This window comes from Poromitra crassiceps (assembly GCF_964638095.1).
Source record: "Poromitra crassiceps genome assembly, chromosome: 7".
Classification (NCBI taxonomy): Eukaryota; Metazoa; Chordata; class Actinopteri; order Beryciformes; family Melamphaidae; genus Poromitra; species Poromitra crassiceps.
In genome coordinates, this window is record NC_139628.1 from 48,590,148 (window position 1) to 48,609,519 (window position 19,372).

The 19,372-nt window shown below is 41.9% G+C and overlaps 2 protein-coding genes across 2 annotated transcripts; both read right to left on the minus strand.

The window, feature by feature from the left end:
• Positions 1–6,094: 6,094 nt before the first annotated feature.
• On the minus strand, positions 6,095–7,055 carry LOC310779672 (olfactory receptor 8G17-like; the record flags this gene model as incomplete). Its single annotated transcript, XM_083640173.1, has 1 exon — positions 6,095–7,055. Exon 1 carries the CDS (start codon positions 7,037–7,039, stop codon positions 6,095–6,097), a length of 945 nt encoding a protein of 314 aa, XP_083496299.1. The 5' UTR covers positions 7,040–7,055.
• A 10,333-nt stretch (positions 7,056–17,388) lies between these two features.
• On the minus strand, positions 17,389–18,336 carry LOC310779673 (olfactory receptor 8G17-like; the record flags this gene model as incomplete). The annotated part of the gene is made up of 1 exon (XM_083640174.1): positions 17,389–18,336. Exon 1 carries the CDS (start codon positions 18,331–18,333, stop codon positions 17,389–17,391), a length of 945 nt encoding a protein of 314 aa, XP_083496300.1. The 5' UTR covers positions 18,334–18,336.
• Positions 18,337–19,372: the final 1,036 nt, after the last annotated feature.

Here is a 19,372-nt window from a genome sequence, read left to right on the forward strand (position 1 = left end):
CCTGAAATAAGAAACACAAGAGGGGATATTATTATCACATTATGTGATAATAATAATTTATTATTATTATTATTGTAGGTAATAATAATAATAATAATAATAATAATAATAATAATAATAATAATAATAATAATAATAATAAAGGTAATAATAATAATAATAATAATAATAATAATAATGATAATAATAATAATAATAATAATAATAATAATAATTTTAGGCTATCAGATAACAGATAGTGATATGCTGTATGGCAATGTAGCTGCTGTAACAATACATAGCCGATCCTGTATCAACATTTAGTGGACAAAGTAGTTCAGGAAACAATTTGCATCTGTCAATGAAAACCGATCATCCCCTACCGTCCCTAAAATTAAGAAAAAATCAGCAGGTAGCAGAGCATTCTCTTACCGTGCTCCACATCTCTGGAACCAGCTTCCTCTGTCAGTTAGGGAAGCTGGCTCCATTGAAATCTTCAAAACTAGACTCAAAACCCATTTATTCTCCCAATCATTTGGCTGTGCTTGATAGTTGTGCTTGATGATGTCATTCTTTAGAAATATTTATTAGCTCTTGAGTACATACAATCCTGAATTGCTGAGCGGGCTGTCTCAAGCCAGCAATATCATTATAAACTTAGACTTGACCTAATTTAATAATATGGCATCAGCCGATCCAGTAGCTCAGATATAAAATCAAATAGCTGGTGAATAAACTTAGTCCTGAACTGCTGAGCGGGCTGTCTCAAGCCAGCAGTATCAGTATAAACATAGACTTGACCTAATTTAATAATATGGCATCAGCCGATCCAGTAGCTCAGATATAAAATCAAATAGCTGGTGAATAAACTTAGTCTTGAACTGCTGAGCGGGCTATCTCAAGCCAGCAGTATCAGTATAAACTTAGACTTGACCTAATTTAATAATATGGCATCAGCCGATCCAGTAGCTCAGATATAAAATCAAATAGCTGGTGAATAAACTTAGTCCTGAACTGCTGAGCGGGCTGTCTCAAGCCAGCAGTATCAGTATAAACATAGACTTGACCTAATTTAATAATATGGCATCAGCCGATCCAGTAGCTCAGATATAAAATCAAATAGCTGGTGAATAAACTTAGTCCTGAACTGCTGAGCGGGCTATCACAAGCCAGCAGTATCAGTCTAAACTTAGACCTAGACTACCTAGACCTGAATTAGCAGTATAGTATTAGTCATCCTAAAAAATCCTAATAAATTTTGTTTTGACCTAATTTTATTGTTGTCTATAGAGTTAGTTCCACCTCTGCGCAGATTCCCCCGCTCTCTTCTCTCTCTCCCCCTCAGGTGTCCTTCATTGGCCTGACGTACACCCCCGCCGCTGCAGCCCTAGGTCCGGCCGTCATCGCCCTAGCCACCTGTCGTCACCCTAGGCCATCTACCCGCTACTCCATCTACTGTCTGACACCCCGGGCTCTTCACCACCACCGACCCCTATCCTCATCATCCTGGTCACCTGCCTGCCTAAGGGAAGGGGGGGACCCCCCCCCCCCCCCCCCCCCAGCCTCAACAACGCGGACTCTTGGATTCCTCAGATCATCCTCATGGAACTCCCAATCTTGTTACCCTTTTGTCACCTAGCTAATTAACTAGTATTCTCTAAACCTACGAACACTTAAAGACTGCATTTTCTATTTCTTTTTGGACTCTACTTTTTAGATTTTCAACTCCCTTCCCTGATCTTAGGATAATTTAAAAATTACATTTCTATATCCTTTCTGTTGGACTCTTTTTACATTTTCAATTTTCTGTTCTCTTGTACATTTTATTTCCATATTAAACCATTCACAGAGTTTCATTATCGGAAACTCTGTGCATGGTTTAGCCCGGCATCTCTCGGCCTGTCTCGGAGGGGAGTCCCCAGATGGGGGTCCGCTGCTGTGGCCTGGTGGGTGGGCCCGTCCCCCGCGTGGCCTGCTCTCACGCTCTCAGTCACTATGCTGGTGGCTGGGGGCTGGGGGGGCGGGTCGCGTGGGGGCTGGGTCCGCCTGGGCCGCAGCAATTGGCCCCTAGCACAACGACCTCACAAGGTTCCTCCTCAGCCAAGTCACTGGGGCAATCCATGCGGCGATCCATATGGTGGAAAGGTTTTCTTGCGTTCACTGGGGGTGAGGGGGTGCCGCTGTGTCCCGGCCTGGCCTTCCCTCCCACGCCATATGTGGGCGGGGGCCGGGTCGGGGGGCATCGGTGCTCTTCATCACTGGTCGAGGGCTGCCGGTTGGTTTAGAACAGCTTAGGTAGGCGATAGATTAGCTACAGCCTAAGGCTGACCTGTTAGTGTTCAGGCTAAAATCAGACTAGAGCAGGGTAGGATAGGCCAGATTAGGCTGTAGATTAGCTAGATACTATGTCCCAGTTAGCTCTGGTTAATGCTTAGAGTAGTCAGTTGTCTGATCTTCTCCCCCCCCCCTCTCTTTCCCCCTTTCCCCGCTTCTTCCCTTCTTCCCCCTTCTTGTTCTCCTCTCTTTCCATGCTCTTTCCTCCCCCACATCCCACCGCCCCCCCCTCCCTTCTCCTGCTCTCTCCTCATTCCCCCCCCCCCTCTGCTCCTTCTCCTCTTCTCCCCTATTTTCCTGAATCCCTGCCACTTCCTGCTCTCCCTTCTCTCACATTCCCCCTGCTCTCCTTCCCCTGCACCTCTACTCTCTGTCCTCCCCCCTCTCTCACATTCCCCCTGCTCTCCTTCCCCTGCACCCTCCCACCTCTCCTTCTCTGTTCTCTCCTCCTCCACATTTCCCATTTTCTCCCCACCCTCGCCCTAATCCGGGCCCGTATCCTACTCCCTCCCTCCACCCTAGACCCTACCTCTACTCTACCTCCCCTGTACCCTCCCATCTCTCCTTCTCTGTTCTCTCTTCCTCTCTGTCCTCTCCCCTCTCTCACATTCCCACTGCTCTCCTTCCCCTGCGCCCTCCCACCTCTCCTTCTCTGTTCTCTCCTCCTCTCTGCCCTCTCCTCCCTCTCACATTCCCCCTGCTCTCCCTCCCCTGCACCCTCTCCTTCTCTGTTCTCTCCTCCTCCACATTTCCCATTTCTCCCCACCCTCGCCCTAATCCGGGCCCGTATCCTACTCCCTCCCCTCCCCCAACCCTAGACCCTACCCCTACCCTGGCTCTCCCTCCCCTGCACCCTCATCTCTCCTCCCCTGTTCTCTCCTCCTCCACATTTCCTATTTCCCCCCCACCTCCCCCCTCTCCTCCCTCCCTCCCTCCACCCTAGACCCTACCTCTACTCTACCTCCCCTGTACCCTTCCACCTCTCCTTCTCTGTTTCTCTCCTCCTCTCTGTCCTCTCCCCTCTCTCACATTCCCACTGCTCTCCTTCCCCTGCGCCCTCCCACCTCTCCACATTTCCTATTTTCTCCCCACCTCCCCCCTCTCCCTCCCTCCTCCACTCTCCTGCTTTCTTCAAATGTTCAAATGTTATCTTTATTCTGTATATTCTTGTTACTGTGTGTTAGCTAGAATCAGCTAGACATACTTTCTGTGAAGCCCTCTGAGACATGCTTGTGAATTAGGGCTATATAAATAAACTTGACTTGACTTGACTTGACTACCAAACACGTGCAATTTCTTAAAGTGCACTTAGCCATTGGTCCAACAGTACCTATCGGATGATTGCCTGTAGAATCACTACAAAAATGTGATATGAACATGAAATGGTTATACCTGCTTACTGCTTTCTGTCTCTAGTTGTTCATGCACTCATCTAATATTTACCAGCCAAACTTCAGCCAGAAGTAGGACCTCAACGTCTGTTACAGTTTTTATAAACATGATTTTATTGTCTGGGGAAATAATTGTCTTTACCTCAGACAATGTGTGATGCAGCATCAAGTCGTCAAATCCATGGAAACTGTCAATTGGCTCTCTAGGTGGGAGCAAATGAAACATGCAGTATATTGTTTTGTCTGGTGTCAAGAAACCAGCCCACATTACATCATTTAGCAGATGCCTTTATCAAAAGTGACTTATAGTACATTTTGTCAACAGTAGTGAAATCAATTGCAATACAGTCTGCATCAGCTAAGACATTTTTTAAGGAATAAGTCGAATTTGTTAATAGTTGAAGGAATAAGTCGCTTTTTTTATTGCATTTGCCCGACGTGCCCGATTATCCAGTCCGTGCCTGGCTATGGGGGCCAGAAATGTGAACCATGTTTCTGTGTAAGGATGCCTGTGGCAAAACCTTCCTTTTCATGCACATGCAAGTGGAAGGCTTGATGATAGTCTGGGAGACCGAGGGCTGGTGCGGTGACAAGCGACTGCTTTAGGGTTTGGACAGCGTTCTTCATTTCTTGTGACCAGTGTTGGGCAAGTTACTTTCAAAATGTAATATATTACATATTACTAGTTACTTTCATTTGAAAGTTATAAGTTACATTACAATATTACTGTCTGTGTAGAGTAACTCGTTACTTATTACACTACTTTTGCATTACTTTCACCAAAACAACAGCAGCAGCAGAAGAATGACATCGCAGCCCCGGAACATCCAGAAAAATAATGTCAACCGCCTTGAAGTCAGTGTAAAGCAGCCAAAATTCTAAATGTTAACCTTTTCCTTTGTTATTGTCATCTGTAGTGGTTGTTTGCATAAAAACAGACAGTTTGATTAGGAAATGATTGTATCTTTATTTAAATATGTGCTTTGATTTAAAAAAAAAAATCCATTTGTAAGTTGAGTTACTTGACAAAGTAACTGGTATAATATTACTGAGGTCCTTTAAGTAATAAGTTATATTACTGAGTTACTGCTAAAAGTAATATATTACATGTAATATGTTACTTTTGTAATGAGTTACCCCCAACACTGCTTGTGACCAAGTAATCCTTGTTTCAGTGTTGATGGCCGCAGGATCGAGTCATTGCAGCTGTAATCATGCAACCAGTGTCTCATGTACTTTGCCATCCCCCGAAACCATGTCATGCTTGTCTTTATGGCAGGAGGAGGAAGGGAGCACAGCACTTTGACCCTTTCACACACACACACACACACGCACACACACACACACACACACACACACACACACACACACACGTACGTACGTACGTACACACACACATACACACACACACACACACACACACACATACACACACACACACACACACACCATCACACATACGGTACATTGATGTTTGTAACATCATTTTTACTTGACTTTCTGTGTGTGTTTTTAAAGGTATAGAGTGTTATACCGATCATTATATTACTTGGGCTATAGGCCAGCTAGTTGATTAGCTGACCAAACTCTTGTCTGTCTTGTTTTGGTATTGCTTGTTTTCTGTCTTCTGTCATTTTCCTTTGTGCTCATTGCATTTTACTATTTCTTATCATTTTACTATTGTCATTTTATTATTGCATTTGACTATTGCTTGTCATGTAATGTGTAATGTGTTTGGAGCCCAGGAAGACTAGGCTTGGCGGCAGCTACTGGGGATCCTCTTAAATAAACAAATAAACATGGTCATGCCAGCAGAACTGACGCTGTGCAGCTAAATGTGAGAGAGGTGGCTGTTGGGTACGTTCCCTGCAGCTCGATGTTGGAGACTCTGTTCTACCAATGATAATCAATGATAATAATAAAAAATTAGTAGGTAAACAATAGTGGTTCAGCATGTACACTATGTGCTTGAACCACTAGTGATCATCCTCACTATATTTGTGAGGCCCTTCAAACAAAAATACAACACATGAAATAAACTGAGTCGGCTTGAAAGTCCACTCCTGCAACCAACATCTAATATAAATCAAAAAGAGCTGATTAAAGCCGAGTGATGAAAATCAGTTTTAAAAACTAGTTTATCAAACATATCGCAAAACAATACAGTTTTACATTGGCACCTTCATCTCTGAATGCAAATTTCTACAGATACAGATTAATGTAATAGAGCTCAACCACATGAATCATAAGGAGTTGCAAACCTTTGCACGCCTTTTCTAAAAATGAAGAAAAGTATTTGAAATCATACGACTATTATACGAATATTTAAGTGGAAAATTGGTCTCTGTTATGATAATGTCATTACCAAAAAACACACACTTGTTTTCGAATTAAAATGATGGAAAAACCTTTCTGGAGCGGAATACGTTGAACAAGAATCTGCGGATCTCTTTTGACTGCACCCCATAAATAATGGGGTTCAGGCTACCGGGGATGATATGAAACAGGATGGCAGAGAGTTTCCTGTAGTCTGAGTACAGGGGGAAGCGATGCAGGATGATTATCAGCATTCCAAATACAAACATAACCAGGTATACAAACAGATGGGTGCTACAGGTCTGTAGAGCTTTGCTGTTCAAAGACTTGCTCTTACTCGTCAGGCAGACAGTTGTGATTTTAGCATAAGTGAGAACCATGCTGCCTACAGAGGCCGTCAGCAGAACCACACTGAAGGTGAGGCCATAGACGTTATTGATAAAGACACTCTCACAGGACAGTTTAAACAACGAGGCGTTGTCACAGTAAAGGTTTGTGATCAGAGTCCTGCATCGGTTCAGGCGTACGGTCAAACCGAGGAGAATAGCCACCAAAACAAAGGCCACCCCCCAGGCAGAAACGGTTAATTTGATCACCATTTTATCACTCATGATTGTAGTGTAGCGCAGGGGGTTGCAGATGGCCACATATCTGTCAAAGGCCATGATCATGAGTATTGTATGAGCGGCAGTGGCGAACATGTGTATCGTGAATGCCTGGACCACACACTCATAATAGCTGATGAGACGTTCAGAGGGAGGCACCAACATATTTTGTAACAGCCGTGGCAGCATGATAGAGTTTCCAACGATATCATTGATTGGCAAATTGCAAAACAGGATATACATGGGCTGGTGAAGGCTCTTGTCGATGCACACCAGGACTACAATGCCCACGTTGGAAAACATAATAAATAGATAGGAAAAGAGGAAAAATAGAAAAACAGGATACATGGAATACTCTGTGACCTTTAAGCCCTCCAGCTGGAGCGTGAAGCTGTTGTAGGTGTTGTTTTCCATCAACCTGAAATAAGAAACAAGAAGGGATATCAAAGAAGAGATGAGGAGGGCTACGGCGTTCAAAAAACAGCGAGGCAAGAGTCAAACGAAGGTGCTCTTTGGATGAAGCATCGGTGTGGCAGCAGAGAAATCCAACAAATACAGAATCCAAGGCACTCTTCTTAATAAGTTAAAAGGCTTTAATAATAGTGCTAGTTCATACTGGAACAATAAAAGTATAAAAGCGTCAACATGTTTCGGCCAACGCAGTGGCCTTCATCAGGACGAGCTATCAAGAGAAGAGTGTAAAATGTATGCCTTATGTACAAACATAAGTGTCATCAGTGCCATAGAGAACACCTGTGGGGGGGGGGGGAGGAGCTCTGGCACACAGATCTAAAGGGTGAAAAAAGAGAGAGATATCTCAATGTTCAATAAGGCATATGCTTAAATACAAATATCAAGAGGGGATATTATTATCACATGTGAATTTGAGGTTTTTATCAGATAAAAGAATTAATATGCTGTATGGCAATGGCTGCTGTAACAATACATAGCCGATCCTGTATCAACATTTAGTGGATGAGGTAGTTCAGGAAACAATTTGAATCTGTCAATAAAAAACGATCATACCCTACGAAACACGTGGAACTTCCTGTAGAATGACTGTGTTTTGTCTTGCATTAGTTACTTAATGTTTTAACACAAAAATGTGATATGAACATGAAGGCCCCTATTCTCCCACAGGCCTTCGGCGCTAAAACGGGCCTTCGGCGCTAAAAAATGTGCCTTGCGCTTGCCTCGGGAAGATATCAACATGGCTTTAGGCTGGTAAATGCGCTTTAGTCCGAATGGGCGTGGCGCACTCCCTGAATGGGCGAGAATGGGCGTTTCGGCGTTAAATATCGGCCTAATGATATCTTCCCACCTGGCGTAAATTTAGCGCTTTGCGCTTTTGAAAACCAGGCCTATTCAGTGCGCTGGTTGCGTGGAGCGCTCCCCTCTGGCTCCCCTCTGGCTCCCCTCTGTCACCCTTCTCTGTGTCACTCTCTCCCTCTCTCCTCAGTCTGACAGGCACAATACGACTCTCTCTCTCTCTGACTCCCTCGCTCAGACAGACACAACACACTTCTCATAGGAAAAATAAGTTGTAAGTTCACTGCCTGGCATGTCCCAGCATGCATTGTGGTACTCCATTTCGCTACTAAATAGCAACCAAATGAGCCGAAAACCTATATTAAGGGAGGATCTAAATAATGTGTAATGGTAACACAACCTGCAATTGTAGAACATTTCAATATTGGACCAAATAAAACATCGAAATGAAAACACCACCCTATGTGAAACGTATATGTCCTCCTGGGCCTATATATATCTCTTGTCGATTTAACGTGATTTAGATAAGTGACAGCGGAACGCGCTTCTACTGTCATCTGCTATACTGTGATGTCCGCTCCAATAACTTGGCCCTACTTCACATTTAGTTTTACAATAAAAACACATTTATGCAATGACTTTACATAATATATAAATTATAATATATATAATTTATAATATATATAATTTATAATATATATAATTTATAATATATATAATTTATAATATATATAATTGATCTTATTGATCTTATTCTGGTGTCGGATGAATGTAACATCTCACAACAAGGTGTGATTGCATATGGGCTCAGTGACCATTTCGTCACATATTGTACCAGGAAGGTTCATAGGCAAACTTTTTTAAGCCACAAAATCATTAAAATCAGATCCCTCAAGAACTACTGCGCTGAGCGTTTTAGAGAGCAGCTTGACAGAGTAGACTGGTCTGCAGTGCTTAGGTTGGATTGTGTTGACGGAGCCTGGGATCTGTTTAACCAGTTATTCCTTCAGGTAGTGAATCTCATGGCTCCATATAAGCAAATCAGGATAAAGCAGAGATCAAGTCCTTGGCTTAACCCAGAGATTTTAGATGCAATTAAAGTCAGGGAGGAGGCATTGCAGAGGTTTAAAAAGTCTCAGGACCAAGCTGATGCTGACAATTACAAGAAATGTCGAAATGGAGCACAAAGAATTATTAAGATAGCAAAAAAGGAATATTACATGAATCAAATAAAGGAAAATAAAAACGATTCTAAGAAGCTATGGAAAACGCTAAAAGACATGGGCTGCGGGGGCAAGGCCAATAACGGAAAGCCCACCATAGGCCTCGAAATGAATGATAAAATCGAATTTGATAAAGCACAGGTAGCAAATTAATTTAATAACTTTTTTGCCTCAGTAGCCAGCAAGCTAGTAGATGCACTGCCTCCTAAGTCAGGTGAATATGGAGACGAGTACATCCAAGGATTCTATTCCAGTCGAGGTGTACATGCCAATTTGTTTTCCTTATCCAAAGTGACAGTTGAGAGGGTAGCAGAGATGCTGGGAGAGCTTAATACAACAAAAGCCACTGGCCTTGATAACATTGCTGCCAAGTTTTTAAGAGATGGGGCACAGGTAATTGCTCCTTGTGTTGCACATTTGATAAATCTCTCACTGGAACAAGGCATTGTACCAAGTTGCACTAAACATGCAAAGATTATTCCCCTGTTTAAAAAAGGGAGTAGATCTCATTGTGGTAACTACAGGCCAGTATCCATTCTGAGTGTTACATCTAAGATCTTAGAGAGAGTGGTACAGGAACAGATATCAGCATATGTTGAAGGGGAAAATCTTCTGTATGAATTTCAATCAGGGTTCAGGAAGTCCTTTTCTACAGACTCATGCTTACTTTACATTAACGACTTCATCAGAAAGGAGATGGACGAAGGGAAACTGTGTGGAATGGTTTTACTAGATCTTCAGAAAGCCTTCGACACAGTTAACCATAGTTTGCTGCTTAAAAAACTGAAGGCACTAGGGATGAAAAACACCGCTATCGAATGGGTCACTTCATACCTGACAGACAGGGATCAGAGAGTAGAGGTCAACGGCTTTATGTCAGACACTAAACCAGTAGTATGTGGGGTTCCGCAAGGAAGTGTTTTGGGACCACTGCTATTTTTACTTTATATTAATGACATGAGAGATGCGTGTTCCTGTAACTTGTATTTATTTGCAGATGATGCAGCTTTGCTCATCTCGCACAAAGACAAGAACACACTCCAAAGTAGGCTAGGAGAGGAACTCACTAAGATAAGCAGCTGGCTGTGCGACAATAGGCTGTCACTTCAACTAGGGAAGACGGAGTCTATTCTATTTGGGTCTAAACCCAGATTAAAGAAGGCCCAGGAGCTTAAAGTAGAGGTAGGTTCTGTGGAGATAGCTGCAAAGACATCAGTGAAGTACCTGGGGTGTGTCTTAGATAGCAGTTTGGGTGGGGAGGGAATGGCCTTACAGGTGCTGGGTAAAGTTAACGCCCGCACGAGGTTTCTAGCCAGAAAGGCCAATCTGCTGGACAGAGAAAGCCTATGTCTACTAGCCAACAGTCTAGTGCAGTGTCAGTTCGATTACGCTAGTGTAGCTTGGTCAACAGGTCTGACAGTCTCATTACAAGGGAAACTGCAGGTGTCTCAAAACAAGCTGGTTAGGGTTGTGATGGGGCTAGGCCCTCGAGACCATGTTGGAAGGAGGCACTTTGAAGAGCTCAACTGGCTACCAGTTGAGGCCAGAGTGACTCAGCTGAGGCTCAACATGGTACACAAGGTTGTTAACAACAGGGCCCCAGCATACCTAAGCAGCTATTTTTCCAGTGCCGGGGAATCACACAGCTACAGGACTAGGTACAGCTTAGCCAACCTGCACCCCCCGAGGTGTAGAACCAAAATGGGGCAATGCTCTTTTGCGTACACAGGAGCACGGGAGTGGAATGAACTGCCTCTGTCCATCAAACAGACCACGAACCCACACAGTTTTAAGGTGAATGCTAGGAAATGGCTACTAGCCAAAGTCCATGAATAGACAGGTAACGTTAGGGGAGGGAGGGATTGTTAGGATGTACACAATGTATTATGTAATTTGGTGTTTTAAGTGTGTAAGTATTTTTATGTGTTTTAAGTGTTTTATGTATACGTTGACACCAAGGACCACAACGGAAACAAGTCCACGACTTTTTGTGTTATCCTTGACATTGTTGTTTTTGTAATGCCTGACTTGCATGTATTTTAAACGGATATGTCAAATAAACTAAACTAAACTAAAAAATAATGTAGGGTAGGCTATATTTATGTGCATCATCCTTCCTGCAGCAGGCAGAGAAAATGATATCTTTCTGGACAAACTTTCACCAATCTAATAGGCTATATTTTTCTAGCTGATGCATTTAGAACATTCTTTTCACTTTGATCTTGCTATAGTGTAGGGTATTTACATGCTTGCAGTATTTAAACTGCAGTTAGATTGGTTTGAGAAGCATAATAATATGGAATAATAGCCTATATATGGAGACAGACAGACTGGATGAAGGGGGGGGGGGGCAGAGCGCTTGGCTTTGTCTGGTTTTACCGGATTTGTCCAGGAATTGGAGCTTAAAAGGCAAGCGTGTGACTCTTAACTACAATTCTCCAATGAGCGGACTATGCATAATTTTACGCTTAAAAGGCGTGGTTATAATGGTTGAGGCTGCGTGTAGCGCCGATACCAAGATAGCGAGTGCGCTGGTCCACACCCACTAACTGCGCTAGGCGGCCTAGCGCTAGGCCTTAAATGCAGTTTCTACGCCGATTGCAACGATAGGGCCCGAAATGGTTATACCTGCTTTCTGTCTCTAGTTGTTCATGCACTCATCTAATATTTACCAGCCAAACAATTAGACCTAGGCTCCTAAAATGGACTCAGGCTATTTTTAAAGCCGTCTTCACTATCTTCCCGAGGGAGTTCTTGTCTTTGGTGCAGAGGTTACCGTACCAACAAACAATAGAGAAGGAGATGACAGACTCAATAAAGGCGCTATAGAACAGCTTCATCAGGGTCCTGTCGACCTGGCATACATGTCGCGTGCATATATCGTTTGTGCTGCCACTTTTGACATAGGGGTGTACAGTGTCCAATATTTGTACAGAAATGACAATATGAGTGACCTCTGGGTGGGTTGACGGCCTGCCATGTTTTTTTTTACTCCTCCCGAGGTTAGCTGAGAGTGTGATATGATAGAGGGGGTCTACCCGCATGCGTGCATACATCGTTTGTGCTGCCACTTTCGACACAGGGGTGTACAGTGTCCAATAGTTGTGCAAAAATGACAATATGAGTGACCTCTAGGTGGGTTTGACGGCCTGCCATGTTTTTTTTTTACTCCTCGCGAGGTTAGCTGAGAGTGTGATGTGATAGAGGGGGTCTACCCGAGCGTGTGCATATGTTTGGCAATCTCCCACTTTGAACACAGATCTGTCCAGTGTCCAATTTGTAAAGGCTATGCACTCCAGTGAGCAGCTTTTATCTTTAAGATACTAAGAAGAACATTCTCAATGTTATTGAAACAGTTATTGTCATACAGAAACATAATTTGTATTGTATAGCTTCATTTAAATGCTTAGTTTATTAGTTTAATGTGGAAAACCATCATTTTTCAATCACCCCTGTCTGCTATATAATTGTGCAGAATCGTTCTTTTACTTTGAAAAACCTCACCGGAACTTCTTATATTCGATAGCTCTTATATTCGCTGACAGGACACAGCTCTCCGCAAACCGGGAGTGTTACATTCGTTCACATACCGGAGCTGTGTGAGATAGAAGAGCTGTAGTCTCTTAAAACAGACTGTCTCATCTACATCCGGCGAATGCAGCTATACAGTCTGTACGTTACACCCCCAGAACATGCACAAGGTAGTTGGGAAAAAAAACCTTCAGACTGGAAGGAAGTTCGACGGAATCCGACCAATCACGACACGTGTGTCCACGAAAAAAAATTCTGATTGGACTAATGAGCGGAAGACCCGCCTTAAAAAAATTCTGATTGGACTAATGAGCGGAAGACCCGCCTTTCTACTTCCCATTCCGGTTGGTGCATGATTCTCCCCCACGAAGTACAGACGGTATGGCGGAAGCATTTGAAAATTGCGGGAGCCAACTCGTCTGTTCTAAGAGACTAGAAGAGCTGCAAATGTATGCTACAGGTTATCTAAATATGATATCTGTCTGTGTATGCACAACAATAACTATGTGTAACTTAAATTAAAATGTATATGAATATAGTAATAACTAGTGATTGTCCAACTAAAGGCTAATTTTTACCTATCAGCCCCTAAATTTTCATTTTATCAGAATCAGAATCAGAATCAGAAAGACTTTAATGATCCCCGGGGGGAAATTGGGACAAGTTACAGTAGCTCGCTCACAGAACACACATAGCATAAAATAAACCGTAGTAAATGCAATATTAAGCAAATAAGCAGAAAAACACAACATAGCATAGAATAACTAGTAAATGCGATAGAAGCAACAAAAAAAAAACAAACAAAAAAAAAAAAAGTTTTAGTTGTTACATTTGAAAATGTAACAACTAAAATGAAAATTTAAATACAGTTGTAGTTATCTAATTTTATGGCCTTAAGGCACACATAAAATAAGGGGGGGGGGGGGCTGGAGAGAGAGACAGAGAGGGGCACATATCACAATCAAATGCACCATTTCAAAATCACACAAATCCACTTTAGTAGCCTATATTCATAAAACAAATCATTAAATCAATATTATCAACTTTTAATGTTTGCTAATATGGAAACATCCTGGAGCCCCAGAATGCACCTGGCTGTCCACGCAGTCACATCACATGCTGGTGCTATGAAGGTCTTTGTCGGAGTCGGTGTGTTTCATGAAGAATGGGGAACAGGTTATTCATGGCCTCAAACATTTAGGGATGATTTATCAATCATTGTGGCTACTGCCGCTATAGATCTTAAACATATAGATCATACGGCTGTAATCATGCAACCAGTGTCTCATGTACTTTGCCATCCCCCGAAACCATGTCATGCTTGTCTTTATGGCAGGAGGAGGAAGGGAGCACAGCACTTTGACCCTTTCACACACACACACACACACGCACGCACGCACGCACGCACACACACACACACATGCGCATATGAACTATATATATATATATATATATATATATATATATATATATTAGTACCAATTACTTAGGAGGGATATTGGATACACACCTTAAACACAGTTGAGCCCAATGGTCTGAATGAAATACTTGATCTGAGTCCATTTTTATGATGTATTAACTTTATTTTTTCTACCTGCAGGTGATGCCTTGTATAGGGAGAGTGAGATGAGGCACCTATATCTCCCTGGCACGGACCCCCCCCCCCAGATATATAAAAAGAGTTGAGGTATTGCACTAGATGCTAGGGGTGTCACGATACACTCAGTTCACGATACGATACGTATCACGATACTGGGTTCACGATAACGATACGATACGATACGATTTTAACAATATTTTTTTTAACTTGAATAATGACAATATATGACTGGAAAAGTAGTATTTTATTTGAAATGCACAAATACAAAACGTGCTGTTGTGGGAAATTGTTATTACAATAACAACTAGAAAAAACATGAGATTGGAGATAAGGCTTATCTTGAAATAGAATGAGTTACACCGTCACTTAGATTTACTTTGAACTAAAAGGTTTCTCAGCAGTATAAATTCTCATTATGCATCTTCAGTTTTTCTTCAAACTCAAACAACAAGACTTTTCTTAGTCTATTTTTTATGCATCTTCAGTTTTTCCTGTCAAGTAAACAGTTTTGCCAGAAACTCAATTGAATGGTTTCTCTCCTGTATAACTTCTCATGTGTCTCTTCAGAGACTTGTTCAACTGAACTACTTTCCACACATTGAACTTCAACAAACAAAGACGTTTCTTTGTCTACTTTAAAAAAAAAAAAAAAAAATTTTTTTTTTTTTTTTTTTTTTCACGATATGAGATTTCATCTCAACGATACATATCGTGACGTTTTACTATCGCGAAATTTCGTGGGACGATATATTGTGACACCCCTACTAGATGCATAAGCTGTTCTGTGGTTTCATTGCAAACCACTGTGCTTCCAGCACTTGAACAGGGCAGTCGCTTTATTTCTCGCTCTCCCTTATCTCCCTTCTGTCCCTCTGCCTGCAACAATTCCCAGAGCAAACTTGCATTCGTCTACTCGAAATGACAAATATGGATTTATTGGATTTACTAAGCTGGTCTCTCAACGCAAATCAACTAAACTTTTTGGGGTCCGGGGAACCCCCACCCTCTGCCCAGACGGATTTTTCACCACGGGATACGGGAAGACAACAGCGATTGACCCTAGGCTGTGACGTCATGAAAATTGAGATGGGCGGTCAGTGAATTTGAACTGTGAATTTGAACTGTGAAAAATTGATTATATCTGGATATATCAGAGAAATTCCACTGATCTGCAATAACTAAGTTGGGAATCAGAGACTTGACACCTGCTGTTGACTTTCTGGTCTGTGTGACCCTGGTCTGTGTGACGGAAAGGAATTCCAGGCAACCAAAACATTTCATCCTAATCTGGACTCTCGTACTGCCAAGGACGCAGCTCTCCTGATATTTCGTCTGCAACTGAGCTCTTCCCCCCCCAAACCCCCCCGCCTTGTTCCCCCCGACAGCTCTTGCATCATCCACCCCCCCCCCTCTCCCTCTTCCTCCGATACATCCATCTGGCGCTGATCACAGCGAGCCACTTGCGTTGTTTGAGGAGCTAGTGCAACGGTGGCGCTGCGCACGCGGCGACCCGGTTGAGGGCAGTAGATGGTCCTTTGGAATCTGTACATAATGCAACAAATGTTTATGTATTGTATAATATTGAAGTGCGCCTTTATTACTTTAAAACTAGTAATAATGTATCTCAATTCTGAAGTGTGCCGTTATTACTAATCTCAAACTAGTAATGATGTTGTAATTATCCACTACTGTCTGATGTGAACCAAAGTGCCCTTCTGGGACATGTATTAAACTGATTGATTGATTGACTGATTGATTGATCATTGTGACCATTCTGGAGCCTGTCCTAGGTAAATAAATGTGTCTGACCATGTCCTTTTGAAATTCTTCCACATATATTTTTTTTAATTTCTATTTTCTAATCTATGTAATTGTGACACTTGATATTGCTATATTTAACTTGATGTACTTCTCTTTTGAAACATGTATGAACTGCATTCTCTTGCTGTCACATGGTCTGCAAATCATGCTGTCACATGATCTGTAATGTTACTCACCTGTTGATAATTGATAATTGATGGTACAGCCTTTTTAAACCCACCCCTGTGCCATTCATTTGTAAAGCGAACCTGATGAAGCAACAGCGAAACGCATTGTTCGCCATATTTATGCAACTTAAATAAAAGAAGTCTATTCTGACAACCTGGTGTGCGCTGGATTTCCTTAATACTGCTATATATATATATATATATATATATATATATATATATATCATTATATTACTTGGGCTATAGGCCAGCTAGTTGACTAGCTGACCAAACTCTTGTCTGTCTTGTTTTGGTATTGCTTGTTTTCTGTCTTCTGTCATTTTCCTTTGTGCTCATTGCATTTTACTATTTCTTATCATTTTACTATTGTCATTTTATTATTGCATTTGACTATTGCTTGTCATGTAATGTGTAATGTGTTTGGAGCCCAGGAAGACTAGCGGTCGTCTTGGCGGCAGCTACTGGGGATCCTCTTAAATAAACAAATAAACATGGTCATGCCAGCAGAACTGACGCTGTGCAGCTAAGTGGGAGAGAGGTGGCTGTTGGGTACGTTCCCTGCAGCTCGATGTTGGAGACTCTGTTCTACCAATGATAATCAATGATAATAATAAAAAATCAGGAGGTAAACAATAATGGTTCAGCATGTACATTATGTGCTTGAACCACTAGTGATCGTCCTCACTATATTTGTGAGGCCCTTCAAACAAAAATACAACACATGAAACAAACTGAGTCGGCTTGAAAGTCCACTCCTGCAACCAACATCTAATTTAAATCAAAAAGAGCTGATTAAAGCCGAGTGATGAAAATTAAGAACATGTATCAACAGGTCAACGGGTACTGCTATAGCCAAGTGAGAGCAATAATAAGTCCATCAGTTAAAAACTAATTTATCAAACATTATTATATCGCAAAACAATACAGTTTTACATTGGTACCTTCATCTCTGAATACAAATTTCTACAGATACAGATTAATGTAATAGAGTTCAACCACATGAATCATAAGGAGTTGCAAACCTTTACGCACCTTTTCTAAAAATGAAGAAAAGTATTTGAAATCATACGACTATTATACGAATATTTAAGTGGAAAATTGATCTCTGTTATGATAATGTCATTACCAAAAACAACAACACTTGTTTTCAAATTAAAATGATGGAAAAACCTTTCTGGAGCGGAATACGTTGAACAAGAATCTGCGGATCTCTTTTGACTGCACCCCATAAATAATGGGGTTCAGGCTACCGGGGATGATATGAAACAGGATGGCAGAGAGTTTCCTGTAGTCTGAGTACAGGGGGAAGCGATGCAGGATGATTATCAGCATTCCACAACAAAACATAACCAGGTATACAAACAGATGGGTGCTACAGGTCTGTAGAGCTTTGCTGTTCAAAGACTTGCTCTTACTCGTCAGGCAGACAGTTGTGATTTTAGCATAAGTGAGAACCATGCTTCCTATAGAAGCTATGAACAACACCACAGTGAAAGTGAGGCCATAGACGTTATTGATAAAGACACTCTCACAGGAGAGTTTAAACAACGAGGCGTTGTCACAGAAAGGGTTTGTGATCAGAGTCCTGCATCGGTTCAGGCGTACGGTCAAACCGAGGAGAATAGCCACCAAAACAAAGGCCACCCCCCAGGCAGAAACGGTTAATTTGATCACCATTTTGTCACTCATGATTGTAGTGTAGCGCAGGGGGTTGCAGATGGCCACATATCTGTCAAAGGCCATGATCATGAGTATTGTGTGAGAGGTGGTACCGAACATGTGTGTCGTGAAGGCCTGGACCACACACTCATAATAGCTGATGAGACGTTCAGAGGGAGGCACTAGTATGTCTTTGAGCAGCCGCGGAACCATGATAGAGTTTCCAACGATATCATTGATTGGCAGATTGCAAAAAAGGAGATACATGGGCTGGTGAAGGCTCTTGTCGATGCACACCAGGACTACAATGCCCACGTTGGCAAACATAATAAATAGATAGGAAAAGAGGAAAAATAGAAAAACAGGATACATGGAATATTCTGTGACCTTTAAGCCCTCCAGCTGGAGTGTGAAGCTGTTGTAGGTGTTGTTTTCCATCAACCTGAAATAAGAAACACAAGAGGGGATATTATTATCGCTATGTGATAATAATAATTTATTATTATTATTATTATTATTAATAATAACAAGAATAATAATCATAATAATAATAATAATTTTAGGCTATCAGATAACAGATAGTGATATGCTGTATGGCAATGTAGCTGCTGTAACAATACATAGCCGATCCTGTATCAACATTTAGTGGACAAAGTAGTTCAGGAAACAATTTGCATCTGTCAATGAAAACCGATCATCCCCACGTTAAAGTGCACTTAGCCATTGCTCCAACAGTACCTATAGGATGATTGCCTGTAGAATCACTACAAAAATGTGATATGAACATGAAATGGTTATACCTGCTTACTGCTTTCTGTCTCTAGTTGTTCATGCACTCATCTAATATTTACCAGCCAAACTTCAGCCAGAAGTAGGACCTCAACGTCTGTCACAGTTTTTATAAACCAGATTTTATTGTCTGGGGAAATAATTGTCTTTACCTCAGACAATGTGTGATGCAGCATCAAGTCGTCAAATCCATGGAAACTGGTAATAGGCTCTCTAGGTGGGAGCAAATAAAACATGTAGTGTATTGTTTTGTCTGGTGTCAAGAAACCAACCCACGTTACATCATTTAGCAGATGCCTTTATCAAAAGTGACTTATAGTACATTTGGTCAACAGTAGTGAAATCAATTGCAATACAGTCTGCATCAGCTAAGACATTTTTTAAGGAATAAGTCGAATTTGTTAATAGTTGAAGGAATAAGTCGCTTTTTTTTATATAGAAAAGTGGTTATTTCAAGAAGTGACCAGAGGCGTGTTTTTAGTCCCTGCCAAAAGATGTGGCTTGGAGGTTTGGAACCTGACCATAGATTGCGGACAGGCGGGCGGGGGGGACATGGGAGATGACAACTGCCTGCCTGGGCCAGGAGATGTGTTGTTAGATTTTGAGGAAGTTCTACAGGGAGAACCTACAGGAGCGGGTAGTCGCTGCAATGTGGGCCGATCTGGACAGCTGGTTGTCCAGGATCATC